This window comes from Vipera ursinii (genome assembly GCF_947247035.1).
Source record: "Vipera ursinii genome assembly, chromosome: 1".
NCBI lineage: Eukaryota > Metazoa > Chordata > Lepidosauria > Squamata > Viperidae > Vipera > Vipera ursinii.
Window position 1 is genome coordinate 125,172,125 of NC_139512.1, and position 27,993 is coordinate 125,200,117.

The 27,993-nt window shown below is 39.4% G+C and overlaps 1 protein-coding gene across 1 annotated transcript in view; it reads right to left on the reverse strand.

Moving 5' to 3' along the window:
• Positions 1 to 27,993, reverse strand: part of CNTNAP5 (contactin associated protein family member 5) — a gene marked incomplete at both ends in the record, with an annotated part of 417,604 nt that overhangs the window by 201,778 nt on the left and 187,833 nt on the right. Inside the window, 2 exons of the mRNA XM_083349845.1 lie at positions 7,949 to 8,092; positions 14,307 to 14,491. Coding sequence (XP_083205971.1) covers positions 7,949 to 8,092; positions 14,307 to 14,491 — 329 coding nt within the window. The remainder of the gene's footprint in view (positions 1 to 7,948; positions 8,093 to 14,306; positions 14,492 to 27,993) is intronic.

The following is a 27,993-nucleotide window of genomic DNA, read 5'->3' on the forward strand; positions in this document are numbered from 1 at the left end:
TTGTCTGAAATGGTATAGGGTTTTCTGCCTGAGCAGGGGGTTGGACTCTAGATGACCTCCAAGGTCCCTTCCAACATCATCATCATCATCATCATCATCATCATCATCATTATTATTATTATTATTATTATTATTATTATTATTATTATTATTATTATTATTATTATTTGTTAAACATATATGCCCAGACTATGGAATGTATTTATGACAGTTGCAGCATCCTTGGGTCATATGATCACCATTTGCGACTTTCTCAGCCAGCTTCTGACAAAGAAAGTCAGGGGGGGGAAGCAGCTGGATTTGCTTAAGGACCACATGATTCACTAACGATTGAAGTGGGTCGCTTAAGGATCATGACAAAAAAGGTCATAAAATCAAGTACTTTAATAACTTGAGGTATAGGTTTTTATTGTTTTTGTAATAGCATATCCTTTATGTTTTATTGTTATGATGTGAGTCGCCCAGTGTAATTATATATAAGATGAACTTCCATATTTCCCCTAAATAAATAAATGGCAATAGTTATTTAAGTTTTACTGCTGATTCAAAGTAAATTAAAAAGTAATTAGTAGCAATTTATGTTAAAAATCAAGTTTTGCATTTTTCTATCAACTTGATGAAACTCTATTATCTGTCTCTCTCTCTCTCTCTCATCTATCACATTTACTTTATTATGAGTTTTCCAAGGGACATATTTATTGCCTTTCATTAATTATCTCCAGTAGTCCATAGGTTCAATCTCTTTCAATGCTTTAATTAACCTCAAGAGAAGGTATCATGTCCTTCTGGAGAAATTCAGAGAAAATCTCCACATATTTATGTATTTATTTATTGAATTCATATCCAACCTTTACTATTCTTACAAATAACATATGGCGATAAACATATCAAACACACCTTACTCAGGTGAGTTGGGCTGAGAGAGAGTGACTAGCCCAAAGTCACCCAGCCACCTTTCATGCCTAAGATGGGACCTGAACTCACAAGTCCCATTTATGTCCACATTTTGATGGAGACTTTCAAAAGGCCATTTATTCCTACTTCTCTTAAAGCAGTCTTCAAAAAAGAGTAAAAATACAAATATATAATTGTAAATACAAATATATAACAGTGTAAAGAAACAAACCAAAACAACAGATGATATAAAATGGAAGGAATACCTAAAGCTAGCAATAAAAGCAGAGAATAAAAAGCATACTATTAATCTATTTGGAAAAGCTTTCTGAAAAACAAAAACAAACCTACCATGACCTTTAGATGGGCAGCAGAAATGCCCTGTATTAATCTCTTACCAAATGCTCTAATTTCAGCTCATCCACCACCTCCATAAAATGGAATATTGGAGCTTTTGGTGTCTTTTAAAAGAAAGGACTCATTCTAAATCTCTCCTGGAGGTTAAGCGATTTTACACTTTTTCAAAAAGTCTGGGCAAGTTACCTCTGACCAATTTATAACTGTCAAATCATTCCAATTCAAAATGGAATTAGATTTGGAATTATTCTATCTTTGTTATTGATTTTAATCACCTAATCATGTTGACGCAATTCAAATTATAAATTCTATTATGCTCAAAGGCAATTAAATTATCCAATCAATTTGATTCACTTTGTTCCACTGATTTGATCAAAAGACCAATGTGATTGAATTGCCTTTGATTTGAATCTCCAAAACAAATCCTCACACAGCCAGTGTTCAGAGCATTTTATTTCTTTGAATAATCAACATGCAAGGATAAATTCCCTTATTGACCACCACAAAAAGACTGTAAAATGTGGCCAACTACATTTTACATGGCTTAAGATTGTGATGGGCAGGCTACATCAAAGTCATAAATCAAGGACCACCTGTATGAGTATGATGGGTCTTCTCTACTGCTGACTGTTCATTATTCATAGATAATTACTTGTTAAGTCTATAGCAAAAGTGGGCAAAGCTTTCTGTAATTCCAAAGAATATTTCAATGTGTTAAAACTCACAACATGCTGAATCTGTGCACTATAATCCCCAAGAAGAAAACTAAGAAGATATGTGGAGAAAAGCTTTGGAAGATCATGTCCTTTGCAGCCCTCTTAGATGAAAGAACATAAAGCATACATACCAGTTCAATCCTAATCATATATCTGGTTTTATTTTAGTTATAGACCAGCATAAAACAAATATCACTCCAAAATAAAAACAGAAGGAACCAAATATGGTATTAATAAAATAAAGTAAAAAATATCATGGAATTATGACATCTAAAATATAAAACCATGAAAAAACAACTATAAAATTAAAATAGTTTTATAATTTCTTTGCTATAAATAGTTAAGCCAGCAAGGTATAAATACATAAGAAACACTAAGAATTATAAGACATTATAACAGTTTAAAAAATAATCATGACTTGGGACTTTAATACTTACCTGCTGTAGCCCTACTAGAATTTGATTGGAATTATTGCAACTATCAACCAATCCTTAGACATGATATAATGGCAATATAAAGCATAATGAATTTCCAATTTTCTCCTTTATTTAAGGAGAAAAAAAGGAGGATTATGAGATATATTAAGTTATGGTAGATATGACTGTGCAGTGTGTTACTTGGAGAAGCTCTTCGCATTCAGTCACAAAACCAATGAGCTACAATGTCTAAAATCCCTGCCTGGGAGAAGGGTGAAGGGAAGGCAGACTTTCAAAGGAAATAGAAAAACAGTTAACTTGAATTTCAATCAATGTACAGAATAACCTGTCCAGCAATTTCTAAGATTGTATAACTCCCCATTCAGAGGTCCTATCTTGAGGGAAGTTAAGATCAGATACACCCTCCTACCTTCCTAATTTCAAAAAGCCCTGAAACAAACCAATCCTGGGGGATATTTAAACGTCAACTTAACTTGCCTTCTACTGCGAGCAGCTAAAGGCAAGATCATGTATAAAAATGAGAAAATGGAGAGGCAGAAACATTGTAATTTTCCACTGAACAAGCTGAGGCAAAAATGGAGTTTAGAATCGCAGAATTCCCTTTGACTAGTGCCCCATCACTAGCCATCTAGTTTCAGTCCATCATTTCCTAAGTTACGCAATTTGGAAAGGAGTGAATAAATGGTTTATATATTTAGTGAGGTAGCAAAAATAGTGCTGTGCGAGTATCAGACATTTCAAACTTTGATATAGGATGTTATTTTTCAAAGTGCACATGCTTTTTCTGGCCTGATCAACAATATGATATAGAGAAAATTATAATAAATGGGGAAACTTTTTGGACAATGGTATTGTCTTGCCTTCAGTGAATACAAAATAAAACATTGGAAGCAGATTAAACAGATTGTAAGGGATAGTTTAACACAGCACATCCAACACACTGATGGATATTTCATTTATTTTCCTTTACCAAAACGTCTATTGCAAGAAAAAAAGAGAAGGGAAGAACTAAAAGCTTTATTTCACTTAAAATGACAGTAGAAATGGTAGTAAATAACCTTCTATTCCAGGTGCTTAAAAATGCCTCCATGTATACAGTGCAGACTTTTCCTTCCATAGAAATCATAGTGTGGGGCCGTTATGCTTTCAATACCATGTAGGTGGCTTTGCACTGGAGGCTGAGGATAAGAAGCAAAGCACTGAAAACTATTCATGGTCAGAATACTCTTTCACTTCCTACAGAAGTGTTTTCATTTTGCATGTGTTTCAACACCACAGAAAAGTCTAGGCTTTTGTGTCTCATCGGGTATTTTTCTTTAGTTTTGAGGGATATATTTTTGAGAAACCGACAAACCAGAATCATGAAAACGTGTACCTGTAATCATGACAGTATAACTAATTATTGCTGAAGGAAATGGTTTTTGTATTTGCTACTAAAATGGTAGAAAGGTTTTGTAGTACATGCAAAACAAGGAGGGAGAAGAAGGATAAAGCAATAACCAAAATAATCAGCAAGGAGAAAAGGAGACGGAAAGGAGACATGATAGTGATGTTCAACTACATAAAAGAAAGCTACAGGAAAGATGATCAAGAACATTTTTCATGACCAGAAATAATACTTATACCTTTCTACATTTCATTTAAATATAAGGAAAAAAATTCTTGATGGTAAAACACGAGCAACAGTGGAACAGTTTCAATGGAAGAGAATATCTGTAGTAAGGCTGAACTGTGGAGTTGAATTTGGTTGTTTGCTTGCAGATATTGTATTACCCAATGAGGTAATGCCATTAGTGTGAATAAGTGAGGGTTTAGGTGCCTGCTAGCTGCCCATTTATATATATTAACTTGTCCTGCCAATTTTGGTGGGTGTGTGGTTTCTTCCTTGATCAGTGTATTGTTTTCTGCCTGATTGTTTCTCTGATATGGATCCCTGTTTGCCTGAAAGTAAGCTGCTAGAGGGAATTATTCTATTTCTTGTTTGTTTGTTTCCTTCCTAGATTTTTTATTGTCTCTTTTGAATGATGTGTAAATGTGATTTACTGTATCTCTATGAGTCTGTTGATGGCTGATTTGTCTGAATGCCCAGCTTTCAGGAATTACCTATTATTTTGATTTGGCTTGGTCTAAGACAGTGATGGCGAACCTTTTAGAGACTGAGTGCCCAAACTGCAACCCAAAACCCACTTATGTATCATTGGGTGCTGGGTGGGCATGGCCCATTGGGTGGCTGTGGCCCATTGGGTGGGTGTGGCTGCAGTGGTAACGGCAGACTGGGTGGGACTAAAAAGTTCAATCAATCAATTCCAACTTTGCGAGATCTTTTTTTCCCCCATGAGAAGTTGAAATTAATTGATTGAATTTTTCTCTTTTTGCACATGCTGGTGGAGGCCTAAAGCAAAAAGGTTTTATAAAACCCAGTTGAAGGCCTAGGACTGGGGTGATGGCGCGGGTGCCCACAGAGAGGGCTCTGTGTGCCACCTGTGGCACACGTGCCATAGGTTTCCCACCTAAGATGTTAATAGTCTAAGATGTTAATAGTTTCCCAGTAGAATTTGTGGTTGAATCTTTCTATGTGTTGTGGGATTAAGGAATTTTTATTATGATTTTTGACTGCTGTTTGGTGTTCATGAATGCACTTTGCTCATCTTCCGCCTGTTTGTGCTACATATTGGCTGTTACAGCCCTGGCATTGTAAACTATAGATGGCCTGCTGGCTCTTTTTGATTTGCTGGAGAACTTGAACCTTTCAGATGTGTATCTGATGACACATGGAACAGAACTTTCTATGCTCTGGTGGAGGCCTGGGAAACGGCTGCCACCAGGGCACTTGACTGCGTTGTACCCATGCGACCTCTGACCCGGCGCAGATCCCACTGGGCCCCATGGTTCTCTGTGGAGCTCCGGGAGATGAAGCGTCGGAGACGAGGTCTAGAGAGCGGTTGGAGATCCAGCCAATCCGAATCCGACCGATTGCAGTTAAGAACCTTTATAAGGTCTTATCTTGCGGCGATAAGGATGGCGAAGTCTAACTACTTTGCTGCCCTTATCGCGTCCGCAGATAATCGCCCGGCCGCCCTGTTTAGGGTGACTCGCTCCCTCCTTAACCAGGAGGTGAGAGAGGATCCCTTGCAGGGACGAGCCGAGGAGTTTAGTCATCATCTGGCAGACAAAATCGCTCGGATCCGGACCGGTCTGGACTCTGACTGGGCAGAGTCTGACATGGAGGAATCAGGCGGTCTTGAGCACGTTATCTGGACTGAGTTCGACCCTGTTTCCCCTGATGATGTGGACAGGATCATGGGGAGACTGAGCACCACCACCTGTTTGTTGGATCCGTGCCCCTCCTGGCTAGCTTATGCGGCTCGGGAGGGAACACGAGGCTGGTTCCATGCAGTAATAACTGCTTCTTTGAAGGAGGGTGTCTTCCCTGCCGCCTTGAAGGAGGCGGTGGTGAGGCCCCTTCTCAAGAAGCCTGCTTTGGACCCGGCTGTTTTAAACAACTATCGTCCAGTCTCCAACCTTCGATTTCTGGTGAAGGTTGTTGAGAGTGTGGTGGCGCATCAGCTCCCTCTGTTCCTGGAGGAAACTGATTATCTGGACCCGTACCAATCGGGCTTCAGGCCCGGACACAGCACGGAGACGGCATTGGTCGCGCTGGTGAATGATCTCTGGAGGGCTAGGGACAGGGGTTGCTCCTCTGTCCTGGTCCTATTAGATCTCTCAGCGGCTTTCGATACCATCGACCATGGTATCCTGCTGCGGCGTCTCAGGGGGTTGGGAGTGGGAGGCACCGTTCTACGGTGGTTCTCCTCCTACCTCCAGGGCCGCTCGCAGTCGGTGTTGACAGGAGGGCAGAGATCCGCCCCGAGGTCTCTCATTTGTGGAGTTCCTCAGGGGTCGGTTCTCTCGCCTCTCCTCTATATGAAGCCGCTGGGTGAGATCATTCGTGGTTTCGGGGTGGGGTATCACCAGTACGCTGATGATATCCAACTTTTTCTTTCCACCCCGAACCAACCCAGTGATGCCCTCTCCGTGATGTCCCGGTGCCTGGAGGCGGTTCAGGTCTGGATGGGGAGAAACAGGCTTCGTCTCAATCCCGCCAAGACTGAGTGGCTGTGCATATCGGCATCTCGGGTTAACCAACTTATTCCACCTCTAACGAAGGGGGGTGAGGTGTTACCCCCCGTTGATAGGGCTCGCAACCTGGGCGTCCTCCTGGACTCACGGCTCAATTTTGAAGACCACATAGGAGCCGTGACCAGGGGGGCTTTTGCACAGGTTCGCCTGGTGCGCCAGTTGCGTCCCTATCTGGACCGAGACGCCCTACGCACAGTTACTCATGCGCTTGTTACCTCCCGTTTGGACTACTGTAACGCTCTCTACATGGGGCTGCCCTTGAAGACCACTCGGAGGCTTCAACTGGTGCAGAATGCGGCCGCGCGAGTTGTAATGGGGGTCTCCCGATACTCCCATGTAACACCTCTACTCCGCGAGCTGCATTGGCTTCCGGTTGCCCTCCGGGTGAAATTCAAGGTGCTGGTTATTACCTATAAAGCCCTACATGGCCTGGGTCCGGGCTATTTGAGGGAACACCTGCTGCCGGCATCAAACGCCCTTCGCCCAGTGCGCTCCCACAGGGAGGGTCTGCTCAGGGTGCCGCCGGTGAGAGATTGCCGGCGGGTGACACCCAGGGATAGGGCCTTCTCAGTGGGAGCGCCTGCCCTCTGGAACCAGCTGCCGGTGGAGCTGAGGACTGCCCCCGACCTCCGATCATTCCGCCGGGGCCTGAAGACCTGGCTCTTTGAGCTCTCAGGCCCAGGCTGAGGAGAAATTTTTAACTGGGGTTTTAAGTATACAGGGTCAATTTAATATTTTTTAATTTGGTTTTTTAACTTTTGTATGGTGGATTTTTTAATTCCCTGTAAACCGCCCTGAGTCCTCAGGGAATAGGGCGGTATATAAATGTAACTAAAATAAATAAATAAATAAACTTTGATTACATAATCACAATCAGCATCTTGATTTTTCTGATTTCCCATCCCTTTTGCAGATGCCCCCAATTCCACAGGATGTGGGCCTGGGCTAGCAAACAAAAACTGAATACACATATTCAAAACATGCTCCATAGTCTCATTATATATATATATATATATATATATATATATATATATATATATATATATATATATATATATATATATATATATATATATATATATATATATATATATATTGTACTGCCAGTAAACACAGTGCTTCTTATATTTCCTTTAGCTGCCAGCTTTTCTAAATTTCCTTCAAAAAGCATATTTAAAGCCAGATTGCTGGAACTTTCTAATGCATTCTTGTGTTCTTTTTTAATTCACTGTTTGGCCTATCTCAGTCTTTAAGAAAACCTTTTTTGGAAGAAAGAAATATCTTTTCTTACCTAAGAAACTTTTGCTTCATGGGGTGAGCAAATCTGTCAATAAGAACAATTTCAGGAAAATGAAAAGTCAAAACACCCGCCCTCCCCTAAAAAAAGGTGCCTTAAGTTCTTACCACTGTGTGGATCTGTGGTTTCCGTCTTTTGGCTAGGTCAATGATATTGACTCCGTTGTAATATAGGTTCTCAATGCAGCCATGGAAATTTTTCTTCAGGAAGGTTCCTGGTTTTCCTGGGACTGGTATTCCTCCAAAACTGAGCTTTGAGACAAGAACAGATTCGAATTTTAATGCTCCAACAGCTGTATGTTTTTGACAAAAGATCATTTTCTAGGTGTTAATGAAAGACTGCCTAGCAGGAGGACAATCCATAAAGATCAAATTAATAATTATATTTTAGTCTCTCTCTGTTTTTTCTTTTGCCATAGGTTATCCATTGGATTGACTAAGGTTCCAGGGTCAAAAGCTGAAATTGTCTGAAATCGACATTAATTCCAATTTCATATGGAAAAGAACCATCAAAACGTTCTTCCAAATAGCACTGTAGTGCAATAATAGGTTTTTGTACAGCAATATAATTTTAGGTTCCAAATTACTGGCAGGGTGAATTAGATTTAAAGATCCATTCTCATTCTGGAACTCATTATTACTTGCTACTTTTGCTCTTTCTTATTTTGTCCTCCAGTCTGGACTTACAGAAAATAAAATTAAAAGTTTACAGTCAATATCAATTATTCTGCTGCACTATTGGAGAGGAAAAAAAAACACTTCCTGTGGTGATCAATTATTTATTTTTTATTTATTTATTTTAATTCCATTTATATCCCGCCCTTCTCCGAAGACTCAGGGCGGCTTACAAGCTTAGCAGTAGCCTTCATTCTATGTATATGCCTGCTTATTAGGGCTTTCACACACACCCCAGCGGCATTATTACAAAGTCAGCTTATTGCCCCCAACAATCTGGGTCCTCATTTTACCTACCTCGGAAGGATGGAAGGCTGAGTCAACCTTGAGCCTGGTGGGATGCGAACCTGCGAACCTGCACTAATTGCAGGCAGCTGGTGTTACTTAAGGAGGCATTAGCCCACTGCTCCACTTTTAATTACCTAACCAATCCTTTTATTTTCCTTAGTTACAGCTTTAATCCCTTAAGTGTACTATGATAAACTTTCAATAGGCAATAATATTAGTTAGGGTACAGTGGACCCACTTAAGCCTGCAGGTTAAAATAGGTAATCATTAAACATAAATTGACCAATCGTAATTGTGAGACTTATATATTTTACATTAGGTTTCATGATTAAATTGTTACAGTTGATAAGTGCTGTTTTATTGTAGCCTTTCTTAATTTAGCCTTCTAAAGAAGGGATCATAAGATGTATTTAACTGGGTCATGGGGATGGGCCAGGCAATGTGTTACACAGGTTCAAAAACCCTCCTAATTAACCAAGTGAATTAACCTCAATAAGGCAATAGTTTTAGCCTTGGGCAGGCCTGTATTATTTGAAATTCAGCAAATATCCTGGTCTAATAACTCATTCCATGTTGTTCAGTCCCCTTGCTGAAAGAGTTAATTGTCCCTTCTTCCACCACAATCAAGATGGTCATCTGAAGAAGCCTCTGAAAACACTCCCATCTCTGGATGCTTCCGCTTTCAACTTCCACAGCCATGGAAGTGTGGAAAGGGAACATCCTTCTTTACCGCATTTGGGAAGCCTAGAAATCAAAGGCTAATACATAGCTGATCAAGTCATCTGACTGTGCACTGCCAGCACATGGAGACAAGCCAATAGCCTGGAGGAAAGGATTGCTGGTTCAGCTGCAATGTGTCATATTCTATCATACCCCAGCCAACTTATTATGATAATTGCTGGGGAAGTTACTAGCTCTAGACCAGTACAACTATTACAGCTGCATGAGAATATTAGTTCTATGTAATATCAGTGAGATGGGGAATTGATCAACCTATTTCTACTCTGCACCACTTCATTATTTATTTACTTAGAACATTTATATAGCTGACCAACTGACTCCAGGCAGCAAACTCCAAAAAGTAAAACCTCAAATACAAAATCCAACAAACCTTTCCCTCCCCCCATCCCACCAAGTGACAACATTCAGATAAACCTGCTCCAAATCATCCTAGGGTTCCCAAGTCCACTGGCAAAACCATATCTTCAGGACCTTTTGCAAGAGTATTAAAGAGGGAACCAACTTATCGATGCAGGGATGCTGCTACCACAGAGAAAGCTTTTCTTTTTGGTCCCTCCTTAATAGAAGGGACCCTTAAAACACTTTGCCTCCCTGCTCTGGAAGTCAGGTAGATACAACATGGAAAAGACAGTCCTTCAAATAACCTGCCCCCCTATATGGGTGCTCACCCTCTTCTGGTCTATAAATCCACATTTATTCAGCAGCTATTCATTCTTGACCCTATCTTTGCTTATTTTACCCATTCCCAATGCATTCAGTTTGAGTTTCTTTGACATGCTCAGCCTCATTTCCATGTAACTAAGTGAGCAGAAACATACCTTAATATTCAATCATTTTCATTCCTTCTAAAAGATTGCATGATACCCACTATCTTCCTCCCATTCTTGGTTTATTTTACAAAATTCTTCAACCATCTTTCCATCTTTAGTAATCATTTCACACAGATAAACAAACAACCGTTCATGCTAGGCTGTGGTGTTTTTTTTTTTGCCTTTTGTGTAAAAGTTTGCACTGTTTACTTCATTTTCCCATCAAACACAACTACTAGGGTCTTTACTATATTCATATTCAGATCAACACTCTTCGTTACATCATAAAATCTATGTAACCTTCATGGCAAATCTTATAAACTTTCCCTCTTTACTTCTTTTGTACACCTTTGACATATTTCACAATCAACTTCCATTTCTATATTCACAAAAATACCCATACTTCAAGTCTTTTCAATTTTATTATTTTCTCCAAGTCATATGGTAAACTTCCTTTCTCATACCCATACATTTCTGAGTGTTTCACTGAAGAGAAAAACTCTGTGGTCCACCCTTCCCTGTCTGGCATGAAATTGCATTCTCCCAAATTTTATTCAGACACCTCTTTTAGTCAATCAGAAATCTGCCAAACATCTGCCTAAGTACACTCAATAATCTAAAAGTACCCCCTGCGGTTTTTGCACTCATTCACGCTATCTTTCCTTTGTACAACAGAACAATAATAGCATTCTTCTTATTGCTAGATAGAGATGCTGCTGTGAGGCATGAACAACCAGACCCATACATGTAGAGTTTCAGACTAGCTACTTTATTGTTCTATGCCTATTCTATAGGAATCTCCCCAGACTGGCAGCTTTCACCAGTGAAAAAAAAAACCTAGATAAGGCTCAAAAGCATTCAGGATGGGTCAGACATAGTCCTCTTATGTTTACGTAACAAGTCCATACTAATTATCTGCTTAAGCCCTCCTTCCAACTGGAACAGTTGCTCCCTAATATCTGCCTTCATATACATATTAAATAAGTCACACAGTCATTTTCTACAAGCAAACTGCATCCATATTTTAACAGTTCTGAAGCGGATATCATCTTCCCATGAAGCCTCACAATTTTTCAACATTCTCATAGCATTTATGCCTTCCCTTTCATCATTTTTTTTCTTGCAGACTAACATTTGCAGCATTCATTTCAGTTGTATTCTCTGACATATTACTATTATCCTCATAAAAATCTCTAAACTGCTCTTTCCAGTACTCTCTCGACTCAGTTTCATCCCAAATCACTTTGGGACTAGATCATAATATTAATGTCCTAACACAAATGCATTATATGACTGATAGCTCATTCAGTTTAATACATTGTCAGTAACTCAGCAGATATAACCAAGTATTCTTCTCCCATTGATTTCACATGCTGCTCTGAAAATTTAAAGGTATGAGAGAAAGGCTGTAGAAATCCCTGAAGGGGTGATTCATTTTGATGAAGAATCACCGTCATTCTGTTTAAGGCAGCAACACATTTCTTTTGCTCTGAAAGGCATTGCTCTGCTTTACATCTTCTCTTAAACACCCCCCCCCCCCAATTCACCTTGCAGGAGAAGACTTTGAGATGCACTGTTGGCCACGATGTTTTCAGTTAGGTTTTATGGGGAATGTGGGGCTACTTGCAGTATGTGCCAAAGTCAGAGTCTGGAGCCCTTTTAAAGCACATCAAAATTCTTCCATGCTGGGCAGCTTCACTGCATACGGCTCCAAAACCACCAGACTTGACTACTGCAACATGTACTGTAGTTGCACAGCCTTGAGGTCATCAACAGCTAGTGCTTGATGTCCCCAAACAGTTCAAAGCAAAGCAACTTTGTTTTGTGGAGGCAAATTACATTTACCTCTTTGCTTCAGTGAAGAGAAACCTATTATTTCTGTGGTATAAATATCTTCCTCCAAACTAATTAAAATATCCATGTGAGACTTCTTAAGCATCAATAGAGAAGGGTGGCCTTCTAAGCCTAACAATGAGATCCAATTTAAATTGGGGTCTAAGTTCCAGGACATTCAAGTAGGTATACATGGAATGTCTATGCCAGAGAAATTTTTCATCTCATTTTTAAAAACTTGAATTACTCTTTTTTCTACACACTCCACACTTGGACAACTAGAGTTTTAAGAAGTTATTTTAGATCTCTAAATTTCTGCAACCGAAATATCTTCCCTTGGAAATTTCCATCCATGGCATTCAAAGCTAAAAGCAAGCATGCTATTCCCATAATCACATAGGAGGCAAGGAACATCGGAGGACTAAAGGTGCTTTTTCAGAAGGCAACTGGACTTTGTTTTTCCTTGAAGATGTTTTGCTTTTCATCCAAGAACCTTCTTCAGTTCTGAAGAAGTCCAGTTGCCTTCTGAAAAAGCACCTTTGAGACAATCATGACCTGGATCACTGAGAATCATCATAGAAACATAGGGGGACAAATGATATAATTATAGTAAGTAGTCAGCTTGGAGAAAATGTGGAATAGGCAAAGATGAAGTTAAGGAAAACAAGTCTCCCTTTTGGGACCATGCTATAATGCATGAAATGACTGGGTTAGAGAAACAAATAAATAAATGATATAAAAAAATATCAGAAAGTACCTCAGCTCTACCATCTACATGAGCGTTTCTCAACCTCAGAAACTTTAAATGTGTGGACTTCAATTTGCAGAATTCCCCATATATATTTACTCATATTCTTGTGAGTTGTATCTTCATATATTTAACAAAAACACTTTATATGGCTTTTTTCTGGTTGCACTATGCTTTTCACTTATACTGAAATATAACAGTTACAACATAGCTATTTATAACATGCTACTTGTTGTTTATTTAATAGAGTGATTACAATAATAACTGTAATTTTTAGGGAATCTGAGACCTCTCATTTGAAGCTAAACTATACGTTCCAAAAACCTCAGCCAACTTGATGCAGGGAGTTGTAGCACTAAAACCTTTGCATGTTTATTAATTCTCAACCTTGCTTTAGGCAAAATAGGACAATCTATATCTTCAGGGTTCCATGTATCTCTTCCAGTGGCCCAATAAATATTTTATGCAATGAGCTTTGGTGATGTTAGTGTTGAAAACTGATGGATTCTTGCTATTTTAAGTGGGAAACATACAAAATATGCCACTATGAGTAAAAAGGGATTTTGTGGCATAGAAACTGAATAAAGTTATAACCGTATATAAAGACCTAAAGTTGGTTCAATATAGCTGCTAAATCTTTTTTTTTTAAAAAGAAACTGAACATTAGAAAATTGAAAGAAAAATATACAAAAGTTGAAAACACTTGTTCCAAATATATGAGATTGAAAACAAAAAAATAAAGTCTCATAATAATAAGTGCCTTGGATACAATCCCAAAACATCTGGAGCATCACAAAGAACACCAGTGGCATTGACAAAATCACTGTCCATTGCAAAAAGCAGCTTTACTTGGAAGAACTTACATCCTGTGACAATACCTTTAATACCATCAAACATCATCTGCTTCACCCAGGTCCGTGGGAAGGAATCAACAGGTAGATAAAGATGATGAATCTAATCTAAACATCCAGTTGACTGTGCAACAAACCATACTAATAATGTAATAATAAAAACTCAGCTCAATCCGTACATGTTACATGGTCTTCCCACTTTGTATTCTGGTCTTTGCTCCCCGACTTTTTTTCTGTTTTCAGTAACCTGTAGCCATAAAAAGTTTTTCCACTCCTAGTATAAATCTCAAAGTTTGCTTTAATCTATGTTATGGCTTCTCTTCATGGTTTCTGTATGTAAATTGTGATTTTTCTCCCTCTTTTAAAATGGTAATAAAAATAATAATAATTCGTGAATTTTGTAAGAACGGTATTGAGGACAATAGAAATATTTCTATTGCTCATAAAGCCAATTCGGCCATTATGTCCAGTTCTCTGCAGCCTCAATGAATGCTTTTGTTATCATAAAATGCCAAACACACCTCATAATCAATATTCAAGTCATCAGAATCTCCCTTAGTCCGGAAATGTTGCATGTACTTGTCCACTGTGAAATTTACTTGCTTATTGAATCGTTCAATGAGAACTGAGTGCCAATGTTGGTCATCCAGGAGGCTGCCCAAGGTGACTGAGGTATGGCTGTTGCCAAAACGAAGCTTGGCATCTCCTGCGGAGACAGTAAGAAATTATAGTTAAATGAACAAAATTTTGGTTTTAACACCACACCCTTAAGATGAATGTCATTTAATTTATTTTATTTATTTATTTAATTAAATTTTTATACTGCCCTATTCCCGAAGGACTCAGGGTGGTTTACAGGGCAGCATAAAATACAATATAAAAATAGTATAAAATTAAATTAGATTAAATTACTTAAGCCCAACAATTAAAACAATATTAAAAGCTAAAACCCCTTCAGTCCAGGCCTGATAGATCAAAAAACCAGGTTTTCAGGTCCTGGAGAAATGAACGCAGATCGGGGGCGGTCCGAAGTTCCACCGGTAAATCATTCCAAAGGGCAGGCGCACCCACAGAGAATGCCCTCCCCCTGGGGATCACCTGCCGGCACTCCTTAACCACTGGCACCCTGAGAAGGCCCTCCCTGTGGGAGCGCACAGGACGATGGGAAGTTGATGCCGGCAACAGGTGTTCCCTTAGATAATCCGGACCCAAGCCATTTAGAGCTTTATAGGTCATTACCAGCACCTTGAATCTCACCCGGAGGGCAACCGGAAGCCAATGCAGCTCACGGAGAAGAGATGTTACACGGGAGTATCGGGAAACTCCCATAACATCTCGCGCAGCTGCATTCTGCACCAGTTGAAGCCTCCACGTGGTCCTCAAGGGCAGCCCCATGTAGACAGCGTTGCAGTAGTCTAGCCGGGAGGTCACGAGCACATGGGTGACTGTGCGTAGGGCATCTCGGTCCAGATAGGGCCGCAACTGGTGCACCAGACGAAGCTGGGCAAAAGCCCCCCCTGGTCACGGCTCCTATATGGTCTTCAAAATTGAGCCGTGAATCCAAGAGGACGCCCAAGTTGCGAGCCCTATCAACGGGGGGTAACACCTCACCCCCCCATCATTACTGTAGTGATGGAACAACCTGGTTAACCTGAGATGCCGGTATGCACAGCCACTCAGTCTTGGCAGGATTGAGACGAAGCCTGTTTCTCCCCATCCAAACCCGGACCGCCTCCAGGCAACGGGACATCACGTCGAGTGCATCACTGGGTTGGTTTGGGGTGGAAAGAAAAAGTTGGGTATCATCAGCGTACTGATGATACCCCACCCCGAAACCACGAATGAGCTCGTCCAGCGGTTTCATGTAGATGTTGAACAGGAGGGGAGAGAGGACCGACCCCTGAGGGACTCCACAAACAAGAGATCTTGGGGCGGACCTCTGCCCTCCCGTCAACACCAACTGTGAGCGGCCCAGGAGGTAGGAGGAGAACCACCACAAAACAGTGCCTCCCACTCCCAACCCCCTGAGACGCCGCAGTAGGATACCATGGTCGATGGTATTGAAAGCTGCTGAGAGATCTAAAAGGACTAGGACAGAGGAACATCACCTGTCCCGAGCCCGCCAGAGATCATTCACCAGTGCGACCAATGCCGTCTCCGTGCTTTACCCGGGCCTGAAACCCGATTGGTACAGGTCAAGATAATCAGTTTCCTCCAGGAACAGAGGAAGCTGATGCACCACCACACTCTCAACAACCTTTGCCAAAAAGCGGAGGTTGGAGACCGGACGGTAGTTATTTAAAACAGCCGGGTCCAGGGCAGGCTTCTTGAGGAGGGGTCTCACTACCGCCTCCTTCAAGGCGGCAGGGAAGATACCTGAATGATGAATGATGAATAGCAATAACAATAGCACTTATATACCGCTTCATAGTACTTTACAACCCACTCTAAGTGGTTTACAAAAGCAGGAAATTTCCCCCAACAATCTGGGTCCTCAGAAGGAGGGAAGGCTGTGTCAACCTTGAATCCTACTAGAATCGAACTCGAGGCTGTGGGCAGAGTTTGCCTGCAATACTGCATTTTAACTACTGAGGCACCAGGGTTCATTCATGAATGATGAATGTCATCTCTGGGCTTCTTTCCTGCTATTATTATACAATTATTTTTTAGCCTAAGAAATCCTTCACATTTGATTTGTTTTTCCATTGGAGAACATCTTTTCATATTCATTTCATTTAATGCACAACATTGTTAATGCAGAAGGATCTGCCTATGAATCCCAATATTCAACACATAAAATACACATTACTTCTGAATATACTTCTATACAAGGGACAATTTCCCCCATTTAGTACTCCTATCCCTAACGGGGTTTCTGCTCCAGATAAAATACATCTACAGTAAGAAGTATTCTACCAGTTCTATCTTGAATCTGCCCACAATATAGCCTATGGCAAAAAAGCAGAAATCTAGTCCAGCAGATTGATTTCTATGTAGTGCTGAAATATTAAGGCATTCATATCTTATAAGTATATTAGGAAAATTGTTACATTGCCTGATCTAAAGAGCAATTGAGTCTGTAATGCTTAAATGCACCATCTGGATTAATTGAAAACTTGCAGCAATAAATATATCAGATGTATTATAACCGGGGGGTAATGCAATCTAATTACCCCTCTTTTTTCAAACCATTACATCCAATGAGCTTTATTTTAATTTAAATGAGATTGTTATCTAGACAACTTCAAAGTGAACCATGGAAACAAAAATGATAATATTTGGGGAAACCAAACCAAATCTGAAGACAAAACATGGTTACATCACATCCATTTTTCACTTTTAATGCAATCGAAGAAAGATAAAATACACAGTTCACTAGAGTTGTGCAAAACATTTTGAGGTTGAGACGTTATGATCTGGAAACATCTTACCTTGAACTCAGAATGGAAACATTCCACATTGGAATGAACTGCTCTGGTTTATTGGAAATAGGCCATTCAGATTATCTGATAAAGTGAGAACATTCTCATTTTATCAGATAATCTGAATGACCTATTTCCAATGAACTTTAATTTCATTTCACTTCACTTCACTTCTATAATTATGAGACTTGTTTCAAAGATGAAGTGCTTTCCAGTCAAGGGCGAACAATTTCAAAATTGCATTATTTGGAGTGAGATTTTAATGGGACTTTTTGGGATCAAGAATGAATTTGTAATGGCATATTTTGGGTCCAAAACATTTCACCTTCAAAACATTGTGCTACTTTTCATCTATTCCAGTTTACCACAAAGTATATTTGTGATATTTCTTCTCTACCATTCCTTTAAAACAATAAAAAGTAACCCTATAATAAGAGACCCTACAATTACAATATGTAATTTAAATTACCACATTGAATAAGTAAATCATTGGCAAACAAACACAAATCACAAAAGGCTGTTGATTCTGGGCAAATTCAATCTGCCATTGCTGAGGTTGGGATCAGAGGCAACTGAAGAATTCATAGCTACCATGACTCTCATGGGCCTGTTCCAGTCCTAATGGGCCCAATGCAAAGATGGGACAACACATTAGATCTGATGTTCACACTGAAACAGATGAGATATAATTTGTTTTGGGGGACATTTCCATCAGCACTTTGTCATGGAGTTGTCCATCAGGGAGGAGGAATCAAATAGGATTGTCTACCACAGCATCTGATGATATAGAGCAGGGGTGTCAAATTCCCAATATCACGTGACGCTTTTTGCCATTGCTGGCAATGGGGTGAACACAGTTTTGCTATGATGCATCCGGCCCATGAGCTGGCAGTTTGACACCCCTGATATAGAGGGAAGCAAAGATAACTTTGGAGAAGTGCAAGACCTTTTAATTCAGAGGCTGTAAACATAGCAACTAGGAAAGTACCAAGATAGAGACTTAAAGTAATACTATCTTGATTCTGTAGGGTATAAGAAAGGACAGAGGGAAATTTTGTTAGGCTTCAAAGTTCTGTCAACAGTAAAGTCCCAATAGTCCTTGGTCTATTTTGAAGGGCTGACAGAAGAATCCAATGAACTTTTGAAGGAGCCAGCTTGGTCTAGTGCTTAACACTCCAGGCTAGAAAGAAGGAGACTATGAGTTCTAGTCCTGCCTTAGCAATGAAAGCTAGATGGGTGACCTTGGGCCGGTCATTCTCTCAGTCCAACTTACCTCATAGGATTGTTATTTAGGGGAAAATAGGAGGAGGAAGGTGTGTTGGATACATGTGTTGCCTTGAGTTATTTGTAAAAAAATAGTAAAAGTGGGATACAAATAAAGAAACAAGCAAGCAATTAAGCAAGCATGTGGAGAGTTTCCCAATGATTTCTAGTGCAGCGTAATGGTATGTGGGAATGATCTTGGGACATGGGAGGAAGAGCCATAGCCTAGAAAATGGTCTTATAAATGAAATTTGAGTCCAAAGGAAGAGCATCTCAGAAGGGACCATCCCTAATTTTCAGGAAACTGAAAACTGAAGGAAGAGAGGAATCATTTCAGACTTGCAAAATCCTGTTAATGCAACCTTAAAGAAAGAGCTAATAATCTGTTGCAGCTATGCTTCTTGTCTGGACAACCTTGAAAGGCTAACTAGCAGTTTTATCAGGTACCTAGTCAACCTCTGGAGTATTGAACATTGATACAATTGGTGTTGAGTGGTTTCTTCCTGTTCATCAGTCCTCCATAATATATTGAAGATTTCTGGGGACTGAATAACAGGAGAAATTTTGTCAGTGTGGGGTAAACAAAAAAGCAAATATGACGAGCACCTTGGAAGTAAAGATGGCAAGGCACCAACATACCTCTGGCCGTATTGCATCCACAGGTTCCCACCCAGAGTGACATTTTAGAGTAAGCCAGCCCCCATTAGTTAAGGCTGGACTTAAAGGATCAACAACAGGCCACTTTGACAACTTAGCAAGCATTTAGAGTTCATCCAGATGCTGGCCAATTGCAAAATAGTTTCAAGTTTTGGTCTAGTTGAGGTTGACCTTCCATTGGGGCAATTTTGGAGTCACAGACCTTGCTAGAAGAGTAAATGTCTGGCACTCCAAAATTACCCCAATGGAGGGCATGGACAGGAAGGCCTTTGCCCAGCTTTAGCTAATACATTAGTTACAGTTTTTCCTGGAACAGGAGTGCTGGTGAGATTACTAGATTATTGCAACTCATTCTACCTGGCCTTGAATAGACCATCCAGAAAATTTAATGGTGCAAAAAGAGGCTGCATATTTATTAGCAAGTTAAATTTGTTGCTGCCCTACAGTAGAACACTAGTACTATGTGAACTTCCAATTTGGTATCCCCCTTTGCCTCTCCAGTGACATTTAGGAAGCTTATAAAGACCTGGCTGTTCCCAAGATACTTCTGAGCATCTTTATGAGAGTAAGAGATGGTATTGTTGAAAATTTGTTTATGGTGATGGATTGTTGTATATTTGCAGAATTTCTGTTTTTTACGAATCACTTAGAATCAGTCCAGCTAAGGTAGCATGGAAGTTATTGTAAATAAACACTGAACATCTAAGAATAAATGAAAAATACCGAGGAAATTGATTTCAGATTGTATTTTTATATTTAGTAAATCTAAATCCTTATATTCAATGATATAGGACAGCTGTCACACATAATACCTTCTAAATGTGTTGAATGTAATTCACAACACTTTCACTCAACGTAGTGAGGATTTCCATGACATGCCTATTTATGTCTACATTTAAACTCAAAGCAGATGTTGCCTATAGGAGGAAGAGAGCAAGGAACACAAAAGGCCAAGTTTAAACCATGTAATGCTAAGCTATGGTTTAATATACATCTCCTCTTGCCCTAGTGTGAAAAAGTGAAGCAAACAGAGAAAGCACAATAATTTAACATTTGTTACATAGAACAGAAAGTCTTTTTTCTTCTTCTATATGCTCCATCACAAAATCTCAACAAAGGTATGGGCACCAACTTTAAGATATATGGTCTTCAAATCTCAGAATGCTGCCTCGGGAATTCTGGAAGTTTACGTCTACACATCTTAATGTTGTTAAGGTTGAGAAATGCTCTTCTAGGGATGAAGGGGGCTGCAACAAGCATTGGCTTAAGCCAGAGTTGAAGAAAACTGTAAATTCATATTCTTTCTCCGACACTTCCATTTTTTTCCTTGCAGGTACACTTTGTTTTCTCTCACACTATTTCTGACACTCTTTTCTCTCTTTTTGGAGCAATGGGCTGTCAAGAAGCATATCTACTGGTATTAACAAAAACCTGAATAAATAACTAACAAAGAGCTTTTCAGATTACATTTAAGATCATATGAAAATAGGTTGATAGGCATATTTGCCCACCCGAGCCTAGAATATAAGAGCTTCTCAAACTCAACTGCTGAAGATAATTGCAGGCAACTAATATTTATTTATTGAAAGGATCCAAGCATGATCTTATATCTCTCATTATCATCTCATTGTACTTCTCTAGGAAGACTTGCATCAAGAATAATGGCTTAAAAACACTCTTCAACTAGGCCACTTCCAGCACAACATCAGGCAATGCAATTTTAGCAGCAGCCATCTTTACTAAGTGGCACAATCATTGTGGCTTTTCTTGTACTGAATACGATGGCTTAATTCCCAGTGAAAGGAAGATTGCACTCTAAAATCTCATTTCCTTGAGCCTTATCTCTCAGCCAATACAGACTGTACCACACTGAGAGATGAACAGGACACAACTTTGTCAAGATTCCTTCTCTGACAAATTCAATAGTATCACTGATTAACAGGCCTGCTTTTATACATTATCTGAAATTTACTGTAATTCTGAGGCCAGTTATGCTTTTATGTGATTGTCAAATGATGTGTTCACACTGAAAAAAGTTACAATGAGAAGAAAAAGTATTTGTTTGCTTGTTAGATGTGTTCAGTCAGGAGCCCAGGGTGATATATTCTCCATCCGCTTCCTCCTCTTCCTGATACATCATGGCAACAATCCTGAAAAATAGACTGGTTTGAGAGAGAGAGAGAATGACTGACTGATCCCTATGAGTTTATATATTATATTCTGATTTGGAAGACTATTTAGCTGTGGTGGCACAGTGGTTAGACTGTAGCACTACAGGCTACTTCTGCTGCCTGCTGGCTGCCTGCAGTTTGGCGGTTCGATTCTCACCGGCTCAAGGTGGACTCAGCTTTCCATCCTTCCAAGGTCAGTAAAATAAGGACCCAGATATGCTGACTCTTTAAACCACTTGGAGAGGGCTGTAAAACACTGTGAAGTGGCATATAAGTTTTAAGTGCTATTGCTATAGTTCCCTATCCATGGGAAATGATGAGAATTGTGATAGTATATTGCTAATAAGGCATCTAGGAAAACTCTGGAAGAACAACGTCCTTTGGGCTGTTCTGCCAGGTTATTTAGAGCAGTGGTCCCCAACATTTTTGACAGTAGGGACCAGTTTTGTGGAAGACATTTTTTTACAGGATGGGATTCTGTTTTGCTCACTTGCTGCTGCTCACCTCCGACTGTGCAGCCCGGTTCCTAACAGGACATGAATTGGTACCGGTCTATGGCCTAGTGTTTGGGGAGTCCTGGTCTAGAGGATGAAAGTGGCCCTTTCCTTCATTTTTATCATGTGGGAGTGCTGTCCCCTTTATTTTCTTAAACCCAAGGGAGAGGTATGCTCTAGAAATGGGCTTTATGTCAGATCAATTAACCATACTGTCTTCTGTCATCTGTTAACCATACTGTCTTTGGATATGGAAAAAAATATACATCATGGCATGAGAGAAACCCTGGTATATTTGTCTCTTGCCATTCCTGGTTATGAAAGGCAATCAGAGAAATAAGTTTAATAAATTATCATTATCTGATTGGAAGGATATGGAGAATGACCAGTGTGTGGTACAGAAGCAAAGGACAGTATGTGTCATTTTTCTGAATATTCAGGAATATAGAGTAGGGTTAGAAAATCCATAAAAAGTAGAAAAAAATCTGAAAACAATTAAGCTCTACCAACACTTCTGGCCTTACCTACTATAGGTAGTCTTTGACTTAGAACTGTCATTGAGCGCCAAATTTATGTTGCTCAGCAAGACAGTTAAGCGAATTTTACCCCATTTTACAATCTTTCTTGCCATAGTTGTCATTGCAGTTGTTAAGTTAGTAACACGGTTATTAAGTGAATCTGGCTTCCCCACTGACTTTGCTTGTCAGAAGGTCACAAATGGGATTACATGACACCGGGAGACGCTGCAACTGTCACAAATCGGAGTCACTTGGCAAGCATCTGAATTTTGATCATGTGAGCATAGGGATGCTGCAATGGTCGTAAGTGTGAAAAACGGTCATAAGTGACTTTTTCAGTGCCACTGTAACTTCAAACAGTCATTAAACAAATTGTTGTAAGTTGAGGACTACCTGTATGAGCTTTACTTTTGTGCCCCCAAATACACTTTCCTTAGGTTTTCATCAGAGAATAAAATTTTCTAACTCTGTTTTTTTTTGGGGGGGGGGGGAAATCCCACTAACTTCCTTCTAGGCTTGCACACCCATGTTTATCTGCTCTACGGGTAGTCCTCAACTTACAACAGTTCATTTAGTAACCTTTCAAAGTTACAAAGGCACTGGAAAAAGTGACTTATGGCCATTTTTCACACTTATGGCTTGTGCAGCATTCCCAGGGTCCTGTGATTTACATTTGGATGCTTGACAACTGACTCACGTTTATGACGGTTGCAGTGTCCTGGAGTCATATGATGCCCTTTTTGCAACCTTCAGACAAGCAAAGTCAATGAGAAAGCCACTTAGCAACTGTGTTACTAATTTAAGAAGTGCAGTGATTCACTCAACAAATGTGGCAAGAAAACTTGTAAAATGGGGCAAAACGTACTTAACAAATTTCTCACTTAACAACATAAATTTTGGCTCAGTTGTGGTCGTACATTGAGGACTACCTGTATTTAAAGTTACTGGTGGTTGAAAGAATTCATGCTTTTCATGTGTGAGAGAGTTGGGAGCTGCAATCTTGGGCACTGCCACCAATGTGCTGGGCAAAGCATAGTCCAACCGCCTTTAGAAAAGATCCATCTGGAAAGGATTGTTCTGTCCTCATTTGTAACTGGAGAAACTTCTCAGCCATAATACCTACATAGAGGTTAATGTTATCACCGCTTAAAGTTCCACTTCTGTATAGATATTTTAAACGTAAGCACATCCATTTTCTTTAAATATTTATCTCTCTCTCTCTCTCTCTCACACACACACATATATATATATAAAACTGGTCAATGTATTTATATAACAAAGGAAAACTGAAAAACTGTCACTTGCATTATAAACAAATATAATAAATTGAAGATGGAGAAATGATATAGAGAAACTTAGTAACAAGTTCTCCCTTTAATCTTTTAGTTTGGTCTCCTTGGATGAAAGAAAATCTAGTTAAATTTAGCACATATAAATTAAACAAAATTAGCTGGCATCTCATTTCCAAAATGGGCCATTGCCATATACTGCCTGCTGGTTGCTCAAATTATGTTGAATAATATTCTTCAGCCATATAAAGTATATTAAGGGCTTTTCAGGCTGCAGATGTAGAATCCTTGGAACAAGAATAAATTTTTCATTCCAAGGTCAGAGAAAGGGCTCTGATAGCAGAACAAAGGGTTAGATAAACCTTTTCACCATTCCTCTGTATCAGCCTCTGAAAGCGGTTCTCAGCGCTGAGAGTAATTCTTAGAATTATTCATTAGGATAAGAGAAAATTAACTATGACAGAGGGCTGGCAGCTGTCATTGGCAGAATTGTATTGGGGTTCCACCCAGAAGAAACTTCATTTCACTCAGAATAAATTTCACAGCACTCGTTCCTCAAAATGAAGGGAAAAACAAGACAGCACAGGTAGTCCTCGACAACCATAACCGAGACCAGAATTTCTATCGTTCAGCAAGGTGGTTGGTTAAGTGACTCATGCCCAAAATTAAACAACTTTTTTTTAGTCATGCCTGTTAAGTGAATTACGGTAGTTTTTAAGTGAGTCAGGTAGTTGTTAAGTGAATCTTGCTTGCCCTTCCCCCCTTGACTTTGCTTGTTGCAAATAGAAATCGCATGACCCAGGGATGCCAACATTGTTGCCAAGCACCCAAATTTTGATCATGTGACTGTGGGTAATGTTTGTGTGAGGACCAATGGAAAGTCATTTGTTTCAGTTCATTTGAATGGTCACTGTAAATTGTTCATTTGAAAAATTTGAATTTGAAAAAAATTGAAAACAGTTCATTTGAATGACTGTAAATTGAGGATTAGCTGTACTACCAGAATGAGATGGAAAGACCTTTGTATTTCTTTGCCACGCTACATCATTAGGACATAGGAAATTTTCAAGGCTGTAACATTTGAATCTTTGGAGACAAAGGATTTGGCTGTTCTCCTAAAGAGGCAAATGATTTAATTTGATGTTCTGAATCTGTACCTGAATCAAAATACTTTTATGATTCATATTGACACCTTTCCAAACTTCAGTGCAGCTTTACCGCCAACATGTGTAATCAAGCTCCATATATCTGGAAGGATATGCACAAAAGTGCAACTGTATTAGGGAAAATTGGAAGCAGAAATGTTTCTGTTGTTCCAAATTTACCTATAAAAATCACTAGAGTTTTCAAAAAGCAGGAAATGGGACAGAAAAGTCAGAAACAAAGCCAACTAAAGCTTAAACGATTCATCCAACCTTACCCTTATGTTGCATAGGTGTATTTCTGCATAAAAAGGATGTCAGCATTTTTATTATACGCCTAAGAGTAACCAGTAGATTATAGTGATGATTGTAGTAGAACATAATAAGGATGGATAGCAAGTGACTAAAAGGTTCGCACATGAGTTAACTGTGGACCGCATAAGATGCAAGAAGAAAGTCCAGCAATAATCATGGCTGCAAATTGGCTGCCCCACAGCTTACACCTTTGATGAATGCAGTTATTGGAAAGTTATCCCACTGAATTGTTCTATGGATATTTTGATTATAATGCCCAAGATTAAGAAGGCATTTATAATCCTTTCAAATGTTAGCCTTGGTCATAGCTAAACTTTCAAAATATTGGCCCAAAGAAGCTGGGGGACTCTGCTGAGAAAAAAGAGAAGTGAACATTTCTTCCCTGTTTTTTTTTTTTTGGCAATTTGAGCAGCTGATCCCTTTAAGACTTTAGGGATTGCAATAGCACTAGCACTTAGACTTATATACCATTTCACAGTGCTTTACAGCCCTCTTTAAGCAGTTTACAGTGTCAGCATATTGCCCCCCCCCAGAAAAAAACAATCTGGGTCCTCATTTTACCAACCTCAGAAGGATGGAAGGCTTAGTCAATCTAGAGCTGGTGAGAAGCCGGTGAGACTTGAATTGCCAAACTGCTGGCAGTCAACAGTCAGCAAAATTAACTGCTGTACTGCATTCTAACCACTGCATCACCAGGGCTCTTGTAAATACCATTAATATTCCATTAGCGCTTTTCTACACTTGAGACAATATACAGCGCTATACCATCATTATTCTTCACCAGTAGATCACCAGACTGATGACTCGTTGCAGTATAATATAATTCCGGATCGTGGAGGTGGACGAACAGTGGTCAAGCAACTGGTATTAAATTGGAATAAAAGCTGGAGGCAAAGATGGCAGCCAGAATGCAATTAAGAGCCTCTGTTTTCTTTTTCTCTGCTCTTAACATTCACTCTCAAAATAATTGAAATGCCATTCCCTGCCTAAATTATGTATTAAGGAGATGGTGGCCACCGAGACTTTTTAATATAGCCTTGGTCCTTCGGGATTTGATATCCCCTTCTTTTATAGCCTATTCATTTACAAATTTAGAAAGTAGGCCATACACATGACTAGTGCATTGCATTCAGTTATGAAATAACCTGAGGTCTATTTATCAATATAGATAGTGCAATATTTTTCATATCTTGCACAAATTTAACACCATCCCTAATATGTCAAGGTAAAAGGGGATACATGGAAGATTATAGTTTTGGTAAAAAAAATGACAAAAAGTATTTTAAGAGAAAAATTGTCACTATTAAGAGAAGGACTAACATTGTCTATGCATTACATCACCAGTATGCTTTTTTATTTTTTGGCCACCCACAGCCTTCCTCCTATATACCAGCTGTCTCTTGTTAATTTTTGGAAGTCCTTCATTCTCTCTGCTTATAATCTGTGTGTAAATATTACATTGCTGTGCAATGGGAGGGGTGTCCAGGCCTTAAATAGGACTAGATTAAAAATGGATTCTCTCAGAGGTGTAATGCAAATTACAGGTCTCTCCTCCCATCTGCATTATTCATCTATCTATCCTTCTATTTATTGAGAAGGGATATGTATGCCAAAATGGATAATTTGTCAGGACCCACCCCAATCCACGTCTTAGGAAAACAAAAACTCTTGGAGTCAGTTCTAGTCCAAAAGGAATTTTTACTAGGACATGCTTGGTTGTGGAAATACAAGACAGGATTTGGTATTGTTTTACAAACTGAAACTTTATAAAGAGTTCCCGATTCAAGATTCCCCCCCTTCCCTCAACCCCATTTGGTCAGCCCCCCATCATTTTACTTCGTGTCATCCCTTTCGTGGGAAAAAGGAAACTTCGAATCTTTATGGTTATTGCCTTCTTCCTCTACAGATTCAAATGGAGACACAGGCCAGATGCCTTCTTCTCTAACCCTCCCTTTTGTTCCCCCAGTTCAAAAGGTTTCCCTTGGTCTTTGAAATAACCTAAGGCAGGCTGAATCCACATGCGCTCCTCCTTCCTCGGGAGATGGCAGAATCCATGGGGGGGATAATGTTTTAAACATACATTTATGAATGTGATATAAATGGATTCTGACAGTGTTTTAGAAATTTACATTACGGAGGAGAACAACACTTCTGTTTTGGTCAGTTGTAACTATTCATTAGGAGCCTCTGATTACTTAATTCAGAATGAAAATGTTTTGATAATAATAACCAAGTGAGGTCCTTCATTTATTTTAAAGGGAAGAGAATTGCCTTGCGATGCCAAATTATGCTTTTAGTCACCAGAAGAAGCCTCCCCTCTATTTGATGCTAAGCAGCAATTGCACAGAGGTTTCAAAGGGAGGAATTAAAAATGCAAAATAAGTGAGACTAGGGAGAAAAAAGCTTAGTGTTTTTTTTCCTACTTGGAAAATGCTATATTTTTGCATTATGGGTTTTTTTAAAAAAATTTCAGTATACTAATATATGGATATTTTAGGTTTCTTTTTATTCTTTTATTTCCTTGCCAACCAATGGCATGCTCATTGAAACATATTTAGCTAAGACACCTTAAACAAAATGGGGGGATGGTGGTTTAAGAAATTAAATTAAGATTAGTATAGATTAAATTAAGAAATTAAAAATCAGATGGTCTATCATGCAGAAGAACAGCCAAACCTGTAAACTAAATATGTGAAACATACAAAAGAGCTGGGACACACCACAAAAAGTATCTTTTAAAAAGGCTAAATGATGAAAGATTTCCTAAACTGGTAATGTCAGTGTCCTCATCTGAACTTGTTGATCTGCTGAGTTCCTGTCCTATAAGACTGTGTGACATGGGGATGGATTTGACCTCAGCAGTATTGAGATGGTGACTCATTTGTGAGTTATTAAGGCAGAGGAGCAGGGCACTTTTGTTCAAAAAGGCACTTGACA